At 41.2% G+C, this 19413-nt stretch overlaps 2 protein-coding genes across 2 annotated transcripts; one reads left to right on the plus strand and one right to left on the minus strand.

Annotated features, from left to right (window-relative positions):
• The first annotated feature begins 99 nt into the window (after positions 1-99).
• DNAJC17 (DnaJ heat shock protein family (Hsp40) member C17) lies at positions 100-19007 on the plus strand. The gene is made up of 11 exons (XM_083451033.1): positions 100-321; positions 2376-2445; positions 3386-3444; positions 4874-4961; positions 5332-5414; positions 6030-6126; positions 7055-7104; positions 7599-7676; positions 8416-8496; positions 9510-9632; positions 18810-19007. Exons 1-11 carry the CDS (start codon positions 244-246, stop codon positions 18930-18932), a joined length of 930 nt encoding a protein of 309 aa, XP_083307159.1. The 5' UTR covers positions 100-243; the 3' UTR covers positions 18933-19007.
• Positions 14630-18802, minus strand: LOC310682420 (uncharacterized protein C15orf62, mitochondrial). The gene is made up of 2 exons (XM_083451294.1): positions 17053-18802; positions 14630-15863 (listed from the first exon to the last, which is right to left on the minus strand). The coding sequence occupies exon 2, from the start codon at positions 15746-15748 to the stop codon at positions 15206-15208; it is 543 nt and encodes a 180-aa protein (XP_083307420.1). The 5' UTR covers positions 15749-15863; positions 17053-18802; the 3' UTR covers positions 14630-15205.
• Positions 19008-19413: the final 406 nt, after the last annotated feature.

The raw sequence follows: 19413 nt of genomic DNA on the forward strand, positions 1-19413 counted from the left end.
CTGGGAGCTCCAGCCTTTCTAGGTCCGAGGAATGTCGGGAATCGTAGTTCTGGCCACACCCGGGAAGGGGAACTGCTGAGGAGGCAAAGACTACGTTTCCCAGCAGCCTCAGGGCAGCGCGAGTCGCTGTTGGGGCGGCGGGCGAGGGTAGCCTAGCTGAGGAAAGGCAAGCTCTGTCGGGCAAGTCGAGGGAATAACAGCCTTTTTGGCCCCGTAAAGAAGCGGGTCGGAGCGGGAAGAGAAATGGCGGTGGATAAGGAGCTGCTGGAGTTGGACTTGTACGCGCTTCTGGGAGTTGGCGAGAAGGCGTCGGATAAAGAGGTCGGCAAGGCCTCGGGCTGAGGGGAGGGAGAGGAGGCGGCGGCGGCGGCCGCTGGAGATCCCTCAGGGCCTAGCCGGACCCTCGCAGGCCCCCGAGGGCCAGAATTATAGCAGGGGGCTCTGTCCCCGCCGCTCCTTACGGGACAAGACCTCAGGGCCCTCGAGCTGCTGAGTTCAAGGGCCCATGGCCTGAAGTATTGAGGCGATACTGCACACACTTTCCTAGGGGCCACTTGGCACTGTACTCGGTGGGTCCCCCTTCTGAGTTCCCCAGTAAATCTGAGATGCGCCGGGGTGCAGCCCTGCGCGAAAGTCGCGCCTTCTTCAAATGCGATCATAATACTGTTTTCTCATAGTCATTATATATATGACCACGACGGTCATCTAGTTCAAACCTGCAGTGCAGGAGCCTTTTGTCCAACGTGAGGCTCGAAGCCTCGACCGTGGAATTTAAGTCTCGTGCTCTGCCAACCGAACTCTCTCTCATAGAATGGTAGAGTTGGAAGGGACCCCCGAGAGTCATCTAGTCCAACCCCCCCCCCATGCAATGCGGGAATCTCAACTAGATCATCCATGACAGGTGGCCATCGAGCCCCATCTTAAAAACCTCCGAGGAAGGACTGTCCACCACCTCTCGTGGGAATCTGTTTATGAGAGGCTTTTCAAGTGTGTGGTACTGAGCTGCATGAATGAACTGTGATTTGAGATGGCTTCTTGGGTTTGCTTTGGATGCTTGAGGGGATGAGTATAATGATGGGGGAGGTGAACTGTGAACTAGGAAGCCCTTGGTTTGCATCCGATCTTGGCCACAATTCTTTCAGTCTCTCCATCTGGCATAAATTGATAATAATGCCGTCTTACCTTGTGTGGGCAAACATTGTGGCAACCTTGCAAGTATGTTCCTCAAAAGTTGCTAGAAGACTTATTTTTATTTGTTATCCTGATCCCCTCACCCCCATTTGAGGCATTTTTTTAAAAGCCAAATTTTAACATGTTTTCCTTCCTAGAGGTGATATTTCCTTGTTACAGGCAAGCATTTTAGAAGCTTCTTGAAAGCATGTTTGTAACAGTTTCTGCAATAATGGGTATTAAGCACTTTGAGTAATCAAATAGTGTTGTCATATATTATTGTGTTAATATTTTGCTTTAAGTTTAAGGATCAATAGCTTCAAGTTGTCTTTTTAGTACTCATTTGGTCCACTAGGTGGTGCCTAAATACCAGATGTTTTTAGTCTATGCGTACTGTATATTGACAGAACTTTTTAGGGTAGTTATCTTAGAATAATAAGACACTGCTTTGCATATGAAAATGTTTCTGATAAGGAGTATTAATGTTAAAATGAATGCATGTGATCTATACTTCATAGTATCTCTGTTGTGACAGAATTGTACAGCTGGAAAGATGCTAACAACATCTGATCCAGCAACCTGAACAGAAGAAAGATTCAGTGTCTTAACAGTCTCACGCGGATTTTCAATGTGCCAGAGAACTCAAAGGTCCCTCACTGAGAAGATCAGTAATACAGTTTTTCCAGCACTACTGAACAACCCATCAAATGTGCATTTGCAAGGATGGGTTGAGGCTTCTGGAGCGCACTTTTGATTCACAGGCAGAAACAGTAAGAACAATCGGGGCTGGCCAACATGGAACTCATGTAGTATTTTGTAGCTTCTGGCCAAGTGTCAGCACATGTTCAGTTCCTATCAGGCCAGGTTGTTGCCATTGGATGGAATCAGCGAAACAGTTACTTTGACAAATAAAATATTTTTATTTACCTGAGCAACTGCAGTCCAAGCATTGAGGATGCAGTAGGCAGCAGGTGTGTTTGTCATATCTACAGCAGTGTTATACCAGGTTTGCTTGGTATAAGGTAGGCCTGCATTGGGCAGATAACCTCTGGCAGCAAAACAAATCTCTTAAAAGAATGAGCTAATTTTAAAACTTTTACTATTTACTTTTAGTTGCCTGCTCTCCTATCTTCTACATAACTGAATACTGCCTTAATCTGCTAATCACACTGTTCATTGCATTGTTTTTGCTCTGTCATTTACAGATTAAGAAAGCCTACAGACAGAAGGCCTTGTCCTGCCATCCAGATAAAAATCCAGACAACCCCAAAGCAGGTATGGAAAGTATTCATAGACACTCTTAGCTTTTATTGACTGTTTTCCCTGTGTGATCACTAGAAGTGGCTAGATTTATCCAGAATTACACTGGTGTGTTTTATTGGTAATAGATGGAATGTTCTGGATATCAGTGTCTAGGCTTGATTATTTATGTGACCCTTTAATCACATTAAGCCTATTGTGTACCAGGTCCATTGGTTGACAAATGGTGCAGTTTTTAGACCTGCTACCAAGAGCCATAGGATTGGCAGGTACCACAGACAGAGCTTTTTTTGTGGTAGCCCCCGATATTTGAGGCTCCCTCAGAAATTGTGTGTGAACCCCCATTGTTGAGTCTTAAGCAGATTTGAGATTTTTATTCTTCTAAGCTTTTGTTGATGGTTTTATGTGGGCTTCATCTTTTAGCTGCTGCTATTCTAGATGTTTAATTTACTGATTTCTGTTAATTCTGTAATTGCTCAATATATTATATTTATTGCTGCAATCTGCCTTACAGTGTTCATAAGTTTATCTGGGGGAATATAAATATATTCAATTAAATGATGACTCAGCAATATTTTGTATTCAGAAGGGGGCTAATTGTTTGAGATTCAGGACAGACAAAATAAAATGTATTTTCATACATGATGGCTAAGTTCTGCTTTCACTGTCCAAGGTTACTAGTAAATATAAGTTACTAGGAATCACCTGTAAGTTTAGAAATAAGATATTAAGAATAAAGCACTGATCCTTGCATAAGGGACAAACTGTATTTTAAATGGAGCAAACTGAAGTTCTGAAGTTATGGTGAGGATTGATTTTCAAATACTGTAAGAAGCTTTGTTGTGTTCTCGGAAATGATTTACTCAGACAAATTTCAGACAATCATTTACTCAGTTCTATATCTAGGAATTGTATGCATTCTCTTATTGCTGTTTCATTTTTTTCTGTTTCTTAGCTGAGCTCTTCCATCAGTTGTCTCAAGCTTTGGCAGTTCTAACAGATGCAGCAGCAAGGGTGAGTTATTTTAATGCTCTGTTAGAACTCCAAGCATTTTCTGGCTCTGCTGTTAGACATGAATACTTGGAAAAGAAAAGTGCAGTCAGAAACTTATTTCAGGCCAGTACAAGCCAACAAGTTGTTTCTGGCTGTTTCCTTACATATCTCTGGATAGCTTATGTACAGAAATTCCCTACTTCTCTCAGCAATAGACTCCTATTCTAAACCGTGAGTGGCTGAGGCTGGGTCATACTTGCATGGAGGGAGAACTCTATGACCATCAGAGGTCATTTGAGCCTCCAGTGACAGAGATGGATCAAAGAATACTCCCAGACTGCACACCTGCTCCTTCTGAAGAAGTGCTACCCAATCCAGAACAGACAAGTGGCCTATCTCCCAGAAACAGGAGCTATCCAGTCACAAGACCTCCGTCTTTCCAGGATTCAAGCTCAGTTTATTGACTCTGATCCAGGCCAGCACTGCATCTTGCTCCACACTCAGTTGTAATGGAGAAATAAAGTTGAGTTTCATCAGGGCAACACCTTGCTCCAAAACTCCAAATGACTGCTTCCCGTGGCTTCATATAGATGTTGAATATCATTGGGAACAATATAGTGCCCTGTGGCACCTCATAGTGTAAATGTGTTCATTGACCTTGGGGAAGGTTAAAACTAATTTATTCTTGCCTTGGAGGCTCGATATGAATTCTTCATTTCAAACTGATCTCTGCATACTTTCTAAATTGGTGATAGCTTGGGATGGAAGAGATTTTTGGCATTATGATCAAGTATTTAGGTTCTAAAATGAGCTGGGTTCCACTTACCCGAGTAAATAATACTTCATATAAAGAAATAAGATGGAATTAAAAAAAACGTGAGAGAGATAGAGGGACAACTATATGCTCAGCTTTAAACTTGTTTGCTGCAACAGCTCTTATTACTGAAAAATGTAACTGCTTTTTAAATTGGTTTTCTCCTGTATTTGGAACTGTTGTGACATGAAAGCAGGTAGAGCTCTTGCAATTCCATTGTTCTTGCCCATTCTTTGGATTCCTGTTAAAAGCTGCAAGCAAAACTATACCTGTTGTCAACACCTGTTGTCAGTATGTTTCAGACTATGCTGGCCCTACAGTGCTAGCATTAAACTGGGCTAGTGATCTCATACAGACATTATAAGTAAGATGTATACTTCAGAATACTTTCAAACATTTGTATCTTTCTTGATTTCACATATTCTGGTCCATCTTTCCTCTGTTTGTGGACATTACTAATGTTAGTTACTGAGAAGTCTCGAATTATTAAAATTTTTATCCTTGTTAAACACAATCTGAATGTCCATGACACTTGCAGATCTTTGTTTTGTTTTAATTTTAATATTTCTAGATATGTGATTGAAACTTTCATTTTGTTTTGATTTATTATTTTTTCTTGTCCTCTCACTACTGCAGGCAGCATATGATAAAGTGAGGAAAGCAAAGAAACAGGCAGCAGAAAGGACTCAGAAACTTGATGAAAGGAGGAAAAAAGTCAAACTTGGTATGTAAATCTAGAATATTCTTTTGCATATGGAGTAAATGCCAGGTTGCAGGATCCTTACCATTTGTTCATGACTGCAATTCATTTGTTTTCATTAAAATTTGAGGCGGTATCAGTAGGTGCTCTTAAATATACTGTACTATGAGCAGAGATTCATCCTGTTAGAAATGAATCTCAGTAAAAACCAATCTGTTTGGGTTTGTCCTATCTTGGAGTCATAGAATTGTAGAGTTGGAAGGGACCATGAGGGCCATCTAGTCCAACCTCCTGCAACACAGTAATCTTTTGCTCAATGTGGGGTTTGAACCCACGATCCTGAGATTAAGAGTCTCCTGCTCTACCAACTTGTGGACTTCTTCTTTTGCTATAGATCTTGAAGCCCGGGAAAAACAAGCCCAGTCCCAGGTTAGCAAGGAGGAAGAGATCCAGATAACTAGAACATTAGAGCAAGAGGTAAGGGTAGCAACCAAACAAAATTTTATTTGATATCAGCAATGAGGATGGGATCCTTTATGTGCACAGCCATTGTGAAGAGCAGAAAGTTAATAGTATTGAAAGATAAATTATGCTGGCAGCACACTCTACCACTGAACTATGCCCCTCAAGTTTATAATCCCTTTATGCCATGTTTTCACACAGCCTGAACCTCAATGTTGCTACTCCTATGAGTAACAACATTGAGGTTCAGGCTGTGTGAAAACATGGCATAAAGGGATTATAAACTTGAGGGGCATAGTTCAGTGGTAGAGTGTGCTTCACATGCAAAAGGTCCTAGGTATTGATCCTTGGCATCTCCAGGTAAGACTCCTTTCTAAAAAAAAACCTGTAGAGAGAGAGAGAGTCTAACTTTATATAAGGCTCCTTCCTGTGTATCTATTCTTCTCCTTAAAAAAAACAAAAACACTTTTCAATTTGGCTGTTGTTGCTAGACAGGAGATAAATAGACTGCTGGTCTATTCCTTGTGACACTTTCTTCATACTAACAAGTTAAAGAGTAGATTGTTTTGTAACAGCCACTTTTCTTGGCAACATGGCCACCATTTTTTTGCCTTCTGCCTCTTTCCCCAGATCCTACGGTTACGTGAGGAGGGATCCCGCCAGCTGGAGGAACAACAAAAACTTATCCAGGAACAAATACGACTTGAGAAAGAACAGCGAGTACGAGGTAAGGCCAGGCAAGGTCAGAGCCTCTGACTGCCACAAAGTTGTCTTGCCTCGATTCTCTTCAAAAAATGCCCATGGGTGCTCAAAGCCACTTTGCTTTTGTTGTTAATGAGTATATGCCTGTAGAAAAATAGCCTTTTCTTTGCTGCATCTCTTGTTGTGGAGCTTAGTGGCAGAATATTCTTTTATTAAGTAGAAGGGCCAAACAAGAAGAGTTAAATTGGGAGATGTACAGCACACTCCTATTCATGTCTACTCAGAAGTAAATTGAGTTCAGGGGGACCTTCTCCCAGGTCAGTGTGTGTAGGATTGCAGCTCTGGTCTCTTCTAAGCTGTTCCACTTATTTCCTTTTTCACCCCAGGCAGATGTGGAAATGAGGAGGGTATTGACGATTATTTTAATGAATGTTTGCAAAGAACTTTGCAATATTTGTTACAGATTTTTCAGTACCAGTTGGCATGTGAGATTGGTTTATGAACATTCAGTGCTATTTTTATCCTCCTACCCCAAATTTATTTATTTATTCTTTTATTTATTACATTTATATACCACCTTTATCTTCCAATAATCTGAAGTTGGTGTACATGGTGTGTCGTCGTCCCCCGCCCATTTCATTCTCACAACCACCTTGTGAGGTAGGTTAGGCTAAGAGATGGTGACTGATCCAAGGTCACCCAGTGAACTTCATGGCTGAGTGAAATTTTCCAATCTCACTGTCATTGGAGCCCCACTTCTGGAAGAAACAAGAGTCAAAATAGAACCCCCTTTTAACTTGCATAGTTATCAGGATAATTGCCAACCTACACCCAAATCCCCTGTGGTGGAGTTTAAATCAAGCTAAGGATATGCAGAACATAGACTTTCTTGAGTATTTTCATTCATTAAATGTCAGTGTAGTTTTCATTTTCTTTTTCTTTTCTTCTTTGAGGCAAACATGATGGGTATGGAGAGGAGGGCAAAGGAACACCCAAGCTCAAAGTAAGACATTCCCAAAAATTGAGCTATGAAGAGAGATGAGCAACTAACTTATCATTCCATCAGTAGAAGCCACATGGATCGCCTCTGGCCACACAGAATGCTGGACTGTCTCTGGCATCCTCGCTGCTTACTGGAATTGTCACTTACTTCATCTTAATGTGTTCCTTGCACTTTAATCTAGAATCTAGGCACTAGGATGAAGGTAATTAGAAGTTAAGTCTCTGTGACTTGGGATATTGACAGGTTGCCAGATGCTGCTTGATGTATGTAGTAATTTTCAGATCTTCTAAATGTGAAGTTTTCCCTGTGCCTAAGACTACGTATATCTGTTCCTGTGCAGTGTGGACATTCCTTTTAGTATGTCTACCAATTTTAACATCTGAATCCGTTGCCTCTATAGCATCACAGATGTAAAACCAAATGCTAGATTCTGCTATATATTGCATCCAGTACACTAAAGAGTGTGAAATTAATTTCTAACTTTTCCTCATCAGCTACGCTGGAAGTGCAAGAAAGAAGATGAAACTAAAGGAGGCTACTCAAAAGAAGTTCTTCTGCAAATCCTACAAAAGGTCCTGTTCCAAAATGCTCCTTTCACCTTGGTTGGTTGGTTTTGCCTAGCAAACTGTAAGAATAAGCAAAGAAAGTTGATATCTTCATAAACTAATGAGGCCCTCCCATGGTAATTATAAATCATTCCATTCCTTTTTGTTGGTACAGGAGGACACCATAAGGAATTTATTAACTTGTCAGCTAATATTTAATACAACTAATATATCCCTGTGGTATGACTCGTAAATAATTTGATGGTGTGGTTTAACATGTGATCTTTCCTTCATCCCTATTTGTACTTCAGCAACTGCTAGGCAGATTTGACTAGCTTGGGCTTATTCCCTCTATTTTTTTTTTGGTGAACAATTAATTCAGAACTAGGCTGGAACAATAACCTCATTCATTACATCACATGATGATGATGTTCTATGGGGTTTTGCTGGGAGAGTGTGATCTGTGAACTGACTTATGACTGTGTTGCATTTCAAGCTTGTTATGATGACCTTGGCCTCAAATCAATGACTACTATTGTAATATCGCTAAAAACTCTTTTAACTAGCATTTTGACATGATTATGCACAGTATATCTCATTACAAAATGTACTCTTCACCAGTATTGTATCTCATCCTACTGCAGTCCTTTTTCCATTTGTTATTTATGGAGACTTTGGCAAGAGCTGTCATATATCACATTTTAGAACATACGGTTTCTCCCCTAGACCTATGTCTTGACTTTACATTTCTTATTGATTCTGGCAGTATGGCGAGGTTCTGAATTTGCTAATCTCTAGCAAGAAGACTGGGAGTGCAGTTGTGGAATTTGCCACGGTGAAAGCTGCTGTAAGTTTTTCGACTTGGGAATTTCTCAGTTCACCTTTATGGTGGTATACATTGACCTTTATGGAAGAAGGTATCATTAGAAGTCTTTCTATGACTCTTCTACATCAACTGGGCTTCCCCCACCCAACCCTTATGACTGGCGCAGAAAGCAGGGCCAGTTCCCCATCTTTCAGCAACGGGTGGGTGTTTAGAGAGGGGTGGGAGGCTCTGAGAAACTTCACCAAAACAAAGGGAAAGCATTTATTGCAGTTTAGGCAACCATACTTAAGTATTTCTATATAGATAAGTAATTTATGTGAATAGTTTCTTGTTACTTTAAACACCCACTCTTATAGCCCCTGAGTAACAAAACTATCATGGTAAAACCTTCTCCCATCAGTATGCAAATACCACTATCAAGATAGTTACCAGTAAACCCTAAAATGTTACATCTGATTTTGTTATTGTTACTAGGATGCTTCTCTCCATATTATGATGAGCCTTAGATGCAGAAGAAAACCTTAATGAAGTTAGGAAGGAATTTTCCTCCCATTAGATTATCTGACTATTTTACTTTTCATCCTTCCATACAATACATTTAGTGTGGTTTGCTTTAAGCAAGCTGGATTTGTTTTACTTTTCCCACAAGCTCTCCCCTATCACATGGTGCATCCTTGTGGCGCTGGCACACACTCTCTCACATTAATGTGCACACATAAACCTACTGATGGAAATGGGATGGGCTAATCAGGGACTGGGAGGGGCTGATATATAAGCATGGAGGGGTTTTCAGCTCCAACTAGCACAACCTTCCCCAACCTGATGCCCTTGAGATGTTTTGGACTCCAACTTGCATCAGCCCAGCATAATCAGTGGTTGGGGATAATGGGAATTATAGTCCAAAACACCTGGAGGGCACCAGGTTGGAGAATGCTGATCTAGCATGATCGTGTAATCAATTGACCTGTGGCTATTCTGTTATTCTGGGCTTAGTATGGGAAGCATGAAATGAAGAGGCTGTTTTTATTCATTAGGAGATGGCAGTGAAGAATGAAGTTGGCCTGATAAGCAATCCTCTAAAAATCTCCTGGCTAGAGGGCCAACCACAGAGCAATCCTGTGTTTGCTGATGGCACCAGCCTGCCACAGATATCCAAGGTAGGACCAATACAAGCTGCTACTTGTGTATTTGGTGGTTCTTAAAATCTGTTTGAACTCTGCATACACCTGGTATGGGCACTAGCAAAAATATTCCGTTCATCTTTGTGCTTTTGCCTTGGGAAGCATTCACTGAGCAACTGTAAGCCATTTAAAGTTTTTCATTTATGAACTTGTTCTAATGAAAGCAGGTATAAATCTGGCTTGATGTTGAGCTTGTATAGATATGATCTGCTGCGGCACTAATTGGGCTGTTGCTAAATGGAGTAATAGAGAGGATCCCATGTGATGTTTGCTGTGTTTAGGGTTGGGCTGAAGAAGTACATGCACAGCTGATGAAAGATGAGCCTTGGGAAGCGATCTCTTCTGAGAAACTAGATTGGGGCAGATAATTCTCCCACAAAAGGAAAGGCTTGTTTTACTGATGAAACTCATGGTTTTAGAGCAGCATCAGCTGATGGTCAGGTCTTGCAAAGCCCTGTGCACAGCGCTTTGCAAGACCAGGCAGTAAGCAGATCATCACCACTTTGTGCACTGCGTCTTTGCCAGCCACCTGTCAATTTTGTGGGGAGGGGATGTGGGGACAGATCCAGTTCCCCACCCCTGCTTTAGAGTATACGTTCTCTTCTGTTTGTTGAGAAAGTCCCATCATTGGAAAGAGGCCTACAAACGTGATGCACTGTCTGCAAATCTGCTAGATAAAATAAACCTCTGTGATCTCTTTGAAAGCAGATCTAAGCTATAGGTTCCTCACATCCCCAAATGTGGATTTGCTTTATTGCACCATTTCAATATTACATTTATAAAGACTGTTCTAATGTTTCTAGAACTTCCCCTACTCTGTTGAAGGCAGGGGAATCGGTGCTGTAGAGTGCAAGTTCATCTGAGCTTCCATTTTATATTTGAAGCTTCATTTGTTTTTACTTTTTCATTTATTGCTTGCCGTGTCTTGAATCAGAGCACCTATTGTTAGTCATAAATGAAATAAGAGTCTTCATGTGTTAAGGACAAAACAGACTAGATAAATGGGTGATGGAGGGAAGTGGGAACATGTAAATACCACTTTATTATCTTGATTTGGACTGTATCTATTATAGATATGTGAGATGGGAATGCCCAGCTATTCGTTCTGCATATGCAGATATTCTTTAAAAGCAAAAGCAAAGAGAACTCTGAGCCAAAGTCTGCCCTCCTTTTCTCTGTGCACGTGGCTTGAATAGCTTTTTCAATAGTGTGTGGGTGGAAAAGTAGCAGCTGTCTACTTAATGAGCAGGTATTCTGGTAGTTTCTCAGGTGAGGCTGTTATTTGTGTCTTCCTTTGTTTTGCTAGCCGGTTACTTTGTGTTTAATTCCAAGTAGTAGTTCCTGAGAAACTGCCTCTCAGCCTCCCTGAGGTTTTGCTTGCGCCTGGTTGGCTCCATCTAGGGAGCACTTTCAGCTCTTTTCAAAGAGTGACTTTCCTGCCCGACTCCACAGGGCTGTGTGTTTATGGCCGCAAATAGTCTTGCCTGGAGTGCAGTGGGGAACAAATGCTGTGGCTGGTTGTGCTGAACTAGGTGGAATCCAGCAGTACTTTCAGGTTGTTTGGGGCCAATAGATGTTTTTCTCCCTTGCGCAATATAGGTGAAGCTACTGGGCATGATAGCTATGCCCTGCCTCCCCAGCCAGAGGCAGTAGTGCTTCTCAATACCAGGAAACCACAGGAGGGGAGAGTGCTGTTGTGGTTGGGTCCTGCTTGAGGGTTGGCCATTGTGAAAACAGGATGCTGGACTAGATTGGTCACCAGCCTGATCCATCAGACTCTTACATTCTTATCACAAACAATGCCTATAAAAGTTGTTTTCTCAGGACTGAAGAGCAACAGTTGTCTCCAAACAGAAGCTCTTGTTGGTTTTCAAGTTAGCTTATTGCTTCTTATGAAGCCTCTGGCTTATGACGTGAGTTTATCTTGGCTTGTTTCCGTTCCATATGTTTCTTACTGGGAGCCCATATATTCTGCCTGCTGCACAGGATTAATGTGTATGAACCCAAGCTGGGAGCTGTGACTGAGTTCATAGCTCTGCGGAAGTGATAGATGCTCTGATACAGAGGCCTTCCAGCTACTTGCTGGAGTGCAGACATTGGGATTGTGCTATTCTGACCTCTTTCTTAGATGATACCTTAGCAAGTTTTGTCTTTGGACACATAACAGCACCTTTCAGTGGGATGTAATTGCAATTCATGTAATTCCTGGTTTTTCAGTCGGTTTCCATCTAGAAGGGATACAACTGGTATGTCTTTCAGGTTGGAGATGAACTCCAGTACTTCCCCTCCCCTCCCCCCTGAAGTAATAGTTTGCACCTAAGCTAACTGGCCTGCCAGTTTTTATGAATCAGTTTTCATAAGAACTGGGATGGTTGCCTAAAATAGCAGGATTGTGTTTGATCCTAATGTATTTTTTTTATTAAAAAATGCAGTAGGCGGATACTGATTTTTTACTTGAAAAGATAGTAAACTTCTGTACTGTAACCTAAATTCAGTACAGAAAAAGCTGGATCCTGCAACCTGTGTAAATTACCTAAATGAAATAAACATCCATACATTACAATACAAAATATGGTAATATTCTTAATCAGGAGACTTTAAAATTGCTTTTAGAATTTTTACAATTACACAAAAATATTAAACCTGTGAAAAGTTTACTTATATTTTGCATCCTTAGCCTTTGACAAGTGAAGTTCCAGTAAACTTCACTTTGATATGCAAACTTTTTCCTGTTGCTTGTGCCATGCCTGCGGTGATCACCTTCCTTCCTCTTTTTGTATAATTACTCCTGAGGTGACATCACTGATTCCTTACATCCTTTCTACAGAAACTTCCCACAACTTATTTTGTTTGGCAGTACTTGAATATGAATGCTTGTAACTTGCTCTATTCATTCTCTTCCCAATTTTAAGCGACATCTTTAATGCCTCTTTATATTTTGGGATCCTCTTCCACTTCTGTCTGTATTTACATGCTAAAAAAAAGTTCTTGAATTTTAATGACTAATTTACTTCAGCACTTATCTCTTGACTTCTGTCTGCCCTGAGGCTCTTTTTACTATCCTATTCATGTTTACTAGCCTTCCAATAAATACTTAACTTAGGTGCCCTCCTCCTGAAATATTGTAAAATCCATTAAGCATGTAGACTGTATACCCACACAGTGCTTGTTTTGTCTGTGCTGTCATCTTGCTTCTAAAAGGAAACCTCTTGCGGCATTAACCTGTTTGTTGGCTTGCTCCTTGAGTTATGTGATGTTGCATGCTTAATGTATTTTTTTGTTAGAAAAATTATATGTTATCTGCAAAGATGATTCAAAAGCAGATGCTTTTTTTGCAGCAGAGACACTAGTTGGCACTTGCACCAGGACAAATCTGCTATTCATTTATTTCATAACATTTCTAAACTGCATGATTGTAAAAATAAATAAATAAATATCAAAGCTGTTTACAAAAAGATAAAACAACAGAATCAAGAAAAACCCACAGCCATACTTTAAAACATACAAAAGTTAAAATACTAAAACATTAAAATTACCTCAACTTTTTAAGCATCTGAGTAAGCATCACTTTTTGTGCTGGAGTGGGAATTGTCTGGCATGCTAGCTGAAAAGTTATGCCAATATACATTGCTGTAGAGCAGGGGTGGGAACTAGATCCATTCAGCGGGCCAGATCCTGGGTTCTGCTAACCCTGGTAGGCCACTTTGACAGGTGGGCAGGGCCCTACCCACCTGTCAATTTGACATCGAGTGACATGTTCCCTGCTAGAAAAGGAAAAACAGGCTTGAAGTCACCCCCTGTCAGTGAATAGACTTGCTCTCGCTGCCAGTCAGCTGATTGGATTAGTGACAGCACACAACTGGGAGTGTACTTAAAGATTCCTAGTTGTGCAGTGGCATCCACATCTCCACCTGCCCCACACTTGATGTCACCTATGGCTGCAGTTGGCATGGTTTGGGAAAAACTGTCTCACTGGCCAAACTGGGACTTGTGTTGGCCCTAATGAGGACCATGGGCCAGAGGTTTCCCACCCCTGCTTAGAGTATAGCATGCCGTGCGTTTCTCACAAGGCCATGCTGCTAACCTGAGGAAATCACTTTAAGCTCAGTTCTGACTCTTGACTTGCTTATAATGTGAAGCCAGATTCAGAAACAAGGGTAAGAGTCCCTGGTTACTTAGGAACTCTTGGCATGCTGCAGCTTTATCTTGATGGCACAGTCATTATGGCAAGTATGCAAAAATGGGTGGAGTTCATAATTCAATTCAAGTGTTAGTTTTACAGAGGGCAAAACTACATGTGATGTTAGTCATGCTTTACAAACAAATATGCACAGCCTGGCTGTTGTTATATTGAAGCAACAGCAGCCATAGGGTTCCAATCGGCAGTACAGATAGTAAATTGCACCTTTGGAGGTAAATAACAGCCAGTGATGCGGCAGTTTTCCACAGGAAAGCTATATGAGGTGGTTGTTTTCTCTCTGAAATAAAAGCTGTGAGGTTTTGTATTCTTGTTTAAACATGGAATTGTTGTTGTTGGTTTGTATACCACCCTTCATCCATAGATCTCAGGATGGTTCACAACAATATAAAAAAGACAAAATGCATAATAAAAATAAGAACACAAAAAAATAACACTTGTGTTTTGGTCCTGAGACTGACCTGCAATAGCAAACAAGGGAGTATGACTGTGAATCCATCTACACATTGTAAGTGTTTATTCAGAGCAGTAACTCAATAAATTATTTTGACATGGCCCTGGAGCCACATGATTGCATAAACAAGCCTTGGGACATGATATTTCTTACAAGGGGGTCTTAGGTGGTTTGGATATGCTTAGGAGAGCAGTAGCTGTTTGGTTTTCCTTTCAGTGGCCCCTTCCCTGCTCTTTCTAGAGTTTGATGTAACAGGGTTTTCCCCAGTCACACTGTTACATGAGTGCTTGCCAATGGAAATTAAAGGAGACAGAAATGAAGTACAGGAAATACTTTTAATAAGGTCTAAAATATATATTCTCTTTCACATTTTACAATGGATTATTCATAGCTTATTGTGGAAGCAATAGTTATACACTTCCTTTCCCCTGTGACAAATAGAAAGAAAAATAATTGCTTTCCAATAATGGTCTGGCTTTCTAATAGCTTAAATATACCCATTAATGAGGAAAATATGCACCAGCATAAAGGAAGATGAACTTCAGTCATGTATAGTTCAAGGCTCTTGTATATCCATGAGTTCCTTATAGTTCCTTCATGTTACAACCACCCACCCTTTCCAGACACACATTAGTTGTAGAATCTCTGATACGGTCCAAATGTAGGAAGCATCTTGTCATAATGAAGTACTCTGAGTAGGAGTTCTTGGGAATGTGTGATGAATGGAAATACAGTAATCCTAGTAAATTCCAAGTAGATACTGTGTTCAACTGCTAGCTGGTCTGCTGTTCTCAGTTCATTGAGAAAAACAAAAAGCAGCCTCAGTTGCGTATAGGCAGTGAAGATGAGCCAGTGGTTCGGTGTAATTAATTCCTCTGCTTTTATTTGCAAGTCTAGCTAATCTGACAGTAAATTCTGGTTTCTGAGTGTCTGCAAAACATCATCAAGGAGTGAGGGCCCCAAATCCAATGTGAAAGAAAAAAAGGGGTCTAATGGATCACGAATAGGATTTCTGTAGCAGGAGGTGGTTTCAGAGAGCCACCAGTTTGTGGCTTGGTTCCTATAAAATAGGTCTGGCTGCGTTTGAGTGGCCTTGTGGAAATGACGTGAAGTGCTTGGGAAAGAAATGTCTGTAGAGGGAGAATCAGTGTGGTTTATTATATTGGGGCAGCTGGCACTGTCCAGATATAGCCGAGGTGGTTTGGGAGGTGGCAGTGGCTTGCTGAGTAGGTTTTGCTCGCTCTGACACGATAAATAGTCCGACTTTCCCGTCAAGTCTCTTGGGAGCTCCCTTTTGTTGTACTGTTGTCCACTGGTGTCTATTGTTTGGCTGTTATGATTCCAGATCGTGACTTGATTGCCCAGCTTCTTATGCCTCCTGAATGAGAGGCGCTTGAAGAAACCAGAGGATCTGATGGATCCTCTCCGCCAAGTGTCCATGGTGAGGGAAGCAATAAAAAAGGCTCCCAACTGTGGGATGAAGGAGGCCAGAGGCCTCCGTGTTGAGCTTAATTGAGGCTTTCTGAGTCAGTGGGGAGCTTCTTTCTTCTAATTTCTGGAAGAAAAAAGAAAACCTAACAAGCTGGCTTCCCAGAGAAGGCAATACTTGACTGTTAACCCTCACTTCCACTAAAGAAATCACTGGGAAAGAGTTCTACCAACATGACTTTCATGACCGTATTAGAACTGTAGAACTGTCCAAGTTATCAGTATTTCAAAGAAAATGTTAAGTAGACATATAAAAAGCACTTCAAGTACAGTGAACTTGAAAGCCAATCATAACTCTTAGTGTGTAAATAGTTGTGGTTTAAAGCATTTGTAGTTGAGGCTCTGTCATCCCAGCTGGCTGAGATGCAGCAGATGAGTTATTGCAGTGTACAGGATGGGGCTTGACCCTTCTTATTCTTCTGCTGCTTGACTCTGCCATGCTTCTGCAGTAGCCTTTATTCAGGACAGTGGCAACCAGTATAGTACTATTTGAGAGTGAGTTACTGACCTATCTCCATCAGCAGCAGCAGCCTTCTTCCCTGCCTCCCTGCTTCAAATCACCTTCTTATCCAGTGGTCCCTTAGAACACCTCCCTGGTATTCTTCATTCCTATGTTTCCTTATCTGTCACCCCCATTAACACAGTTTTCCACAGCTTTTTGTACAAATCCACATCTCACTCCTTTTTTTTTCTTCCTTCTACCTGCGATGGTCTTTCCATTTTCCATTTATCAGGCCACTTTCCTTTCTTTCTCTAGAGCTCTCTTTAAGACCAAATTATTTCCAAAAGAGTCTTTTCTGACCTACCCTGCCTTTGTTTCACTTGATCTGCTACTTTCCCTACCTCATTTCCTTCCTTAGTTGTTAGGCAAAATGAGGTACGATCTAATGCAGATTGAAAGCAGTAATGTGTCAGGACGTACTAACTTTATCTGCCACCTCAAGGTCACCAAACTCCACTTGCCCCTTTTAGCCCATTTTAAATCCTTACCACACAAAGGAATTATGGGGCTGCCAAATAAAGGGCTGTATATACATATCATCATCTCAACAAATTTACCCAGATTCTAGAGCACAAAGCAGCATCCATATGGTGGAATTGTTGAATGTTGCATGACAGAAAAGTCATTATCAGTCTCTCATTACTGGATTAGCAGAGCCGAGAATTAGCAAAACTATATTCATGAATGATTTCTAGAGCTTAATAAGTTGCAGAGCTTAACACTGAAGAAAATGAAATGTAGAGTTGCTACTTACTGTGAGACAGAGGGGAATTTTGAAGGAAGTCCTTCCAGCCCAGGGCACAGCATACCTGTGTCCATGTTTAAAAGTCCACTGTATCTTCTCAGCTCTACCTTTAGAACACCATTCCTTCGGTGTTACTCCTTGCCCTTCTCACTCAGCCACTCATGTGTTTTGCTGGTGGCAATTCCTTTGTGCGTGTTCTGTGCCAAGCCCTTGCTGACTCAGTTACATCAGAAACTGGGATTTACACTATTAGTTAATTGCAGAGATTGCAGGAAGTAGGTGTGTAGACCTGTGAAGTGTCAGCCCACACATACAAAGCTTCAAGAGAATACAGGGCTTCTATGGAATACTACTTGAACAACTTTCAGTGTAGCTGCTGGAGGAGGGGGAGGACAAGGAAATACAATAAGACCCTGTTCTGAATTGCAAGTTCAAGGGACCCGTGCATTTCTACTTCAGGTTGGAGATGGGATCGCTCCCAGTCCCCAAATGGCACCTTCATGGTCAGAGGCAGTAGGATTCTGACTATCAGGCGTGGTGGAGAGACAGAAGCAAATAATCACGCTATGCTTACAGCTGTCCAGGGACACCTGACTGGTGGTCACTCCTGGAAACAGGATGCTGAACCAGGAGGACCTTGGTCTGATCCAGTCCAGCAGATTTTTAAGCAGAGGTTGGATGGTCATCTACCATGGATGCTTTAGTGATTCCTGCATTGCAGGGGGTTGAACTAGATGTCCCTCGGGGTCCCTTCCAAGTCTACAGTTCTACGATTCTATTATTCTTTATATTGTATTCTTACACCATTATATGTTACATAAGCAATTAAGTCACAAATATAAGGTGCCAATTGCCTTCAAATTTTTAAAAAGGCCTGACTAATCAGGAATGTACAAAAATTGCTGTTTTTACTCTGGTTTATGAACTGGATAGCTCCAAGCTGAAAGTGAAAAGCTGTTGGTTAGTATTAAAGAGCCATGCCACCTATAAGTCCTTTTGAGACTCAACAACACTAAATGTTTACGTATAGAATCTGTTTAATAAAGTGCTGAGAAATAAAATGACACACAATCTCCAGGATAATGGTTCCACTGGTTTTACAGGATATTAGGCCAGGGGAATCCCCTCAATGTAAGATGTTTCGTTTTCAACAATTTTAGATTTGGGGATTTGTATTGTTCTCTTCTTGGAATCTGAGGAAGAAATCACTAGTTAAGATTCTGGAACCCTCCTCAAAAGAGTATTTGCAGTGCTTTGCCTATTCTTAATTAAAGTGATATTATGTTTCTGTAAAATTAAGGCAGTAGACAGCATTTTGATCCTAAAACATTTATGATGCTGCTTTAGTACTTCCTGTTATATTGTAGCAAAAGGAAATTTATTTATCATTTATTACATTTCTGTTTCACTTTTTCAGTAAGGAGCTAGCTTGGGTCTGTCCCCTTGCACACCCATTTTACCTTTACAACCACCCTGTGAGCTAGGCTACAATTACCTGTAGTAATGAGAACTGCCACAACTGTAATAGTTGAGAGTGGAGGAGCTTACTTATTCTGGCATGACATTTTGCTTGGAGTGGCTACATGAGAGTTGTCCCCACTTTGAGCAATCTTTAGCGCCAATAAACACTAGCTAGTAATGTCTGTAAGGTACTCTGCACCAGAAGACCTCTTTTCTTGTGCCATTGTGGTGGTGTTTATTTTAGGACTTCTGAAAGAACTAGCAGGGATTCCACCTTACTCTTCCTGCCATCCCTTTTTCTTTAGGGTTCAGTTGTCTCGGAGCGGGATTACGAAAGCCTCGTGATGATGCGGATGCGCCAAGCCGCTGAGAGACAGAAGCTGATTGAGCAGATGAAACAGGAAGATGAGGAAGAACCTTCCACATAGTACAAGGAGAAAAATAGCATTATCTTGTGTGTTTGCTTATACTTAAATTAAGTCAATAAATATCCTTTTTAAAAACAGCTGTGGTTTTCTTTGAAAAATAAACTGATCATCCTCAATAAGGGTATAAATCTGGTGGTGTGTGGCTCTGCTTCTGCTTAGATATCGGGTGCCCACACTGTCAAAACTACCAAGTCAAGTTTCTCCTCCCATTGACAGACCATGGGCTAGTTTTAATCTTATGGAAACTGCCAGAAAATGGTTCCTGCTGTTGGCAACTCCACAGATGGGTATAAGTTATATAAATGATTGCCATGTTTACAAGGTATCTCCAGCAACTTCTGTGTTTAAAAAACTGTGTGTTAAAGGGAGTTTCAAAGACACTGAAATGGTGATGTGATAAATAGACACATTGGTTGCATTTATTAGTTGAGAAGAAGTCACCAGAAGGTTGTCGTGCAATGGACCTTTGAGAAACCTATTG

The sequence above is a fragment of the Podarcis tiliguerta genome (assembly GCF_965153285.1).
Source record: "Podarcis tiliguerta genome assembly, chromosome: 1".
Classification (NCBI taxonomy): Eukaryota; Metazoa; Chordata; class Lepidosauria; order Squamata; family Lacertidae; genus Podarcis; species Podarcis tiliguerta.

What these genes read in the sequence shown, in the direction of transcription:
- DNAJC17 (XM_083451033.1), top strand. Translation starts at nt 244, where the DNA reads ATGGCGGTGGATAAGGAGCTGCTGGAGTTGGACTTGTACGCGCTTCTG. An exon ending in TAACAGATGCAGCAGCAAGG is followed by an intron (nt 3,445 to 4,873) that starts GTGAGTTATTTT and finishes TCACTACTGCAG; the next exon opens with GCAGCATATGATAAAGTGAG. An exon ending in TTGCCACGGTGAAAGCTGCT is followed by an intron (nt 8,497 to 9,509) that starts GTAAGTTTTTCG and finishes TTTATTCATTAG; the next exon opens with GAGATGGCAGTGAAGAATGA.
- LOC310682420 (XM_083451294.1), bottom strand. Translation starts at nt 15,748, where the DNA reads ATGGACACTTGGCGGAGAGGATCCATCAGATCCTCTGGTTTCTTCAAG.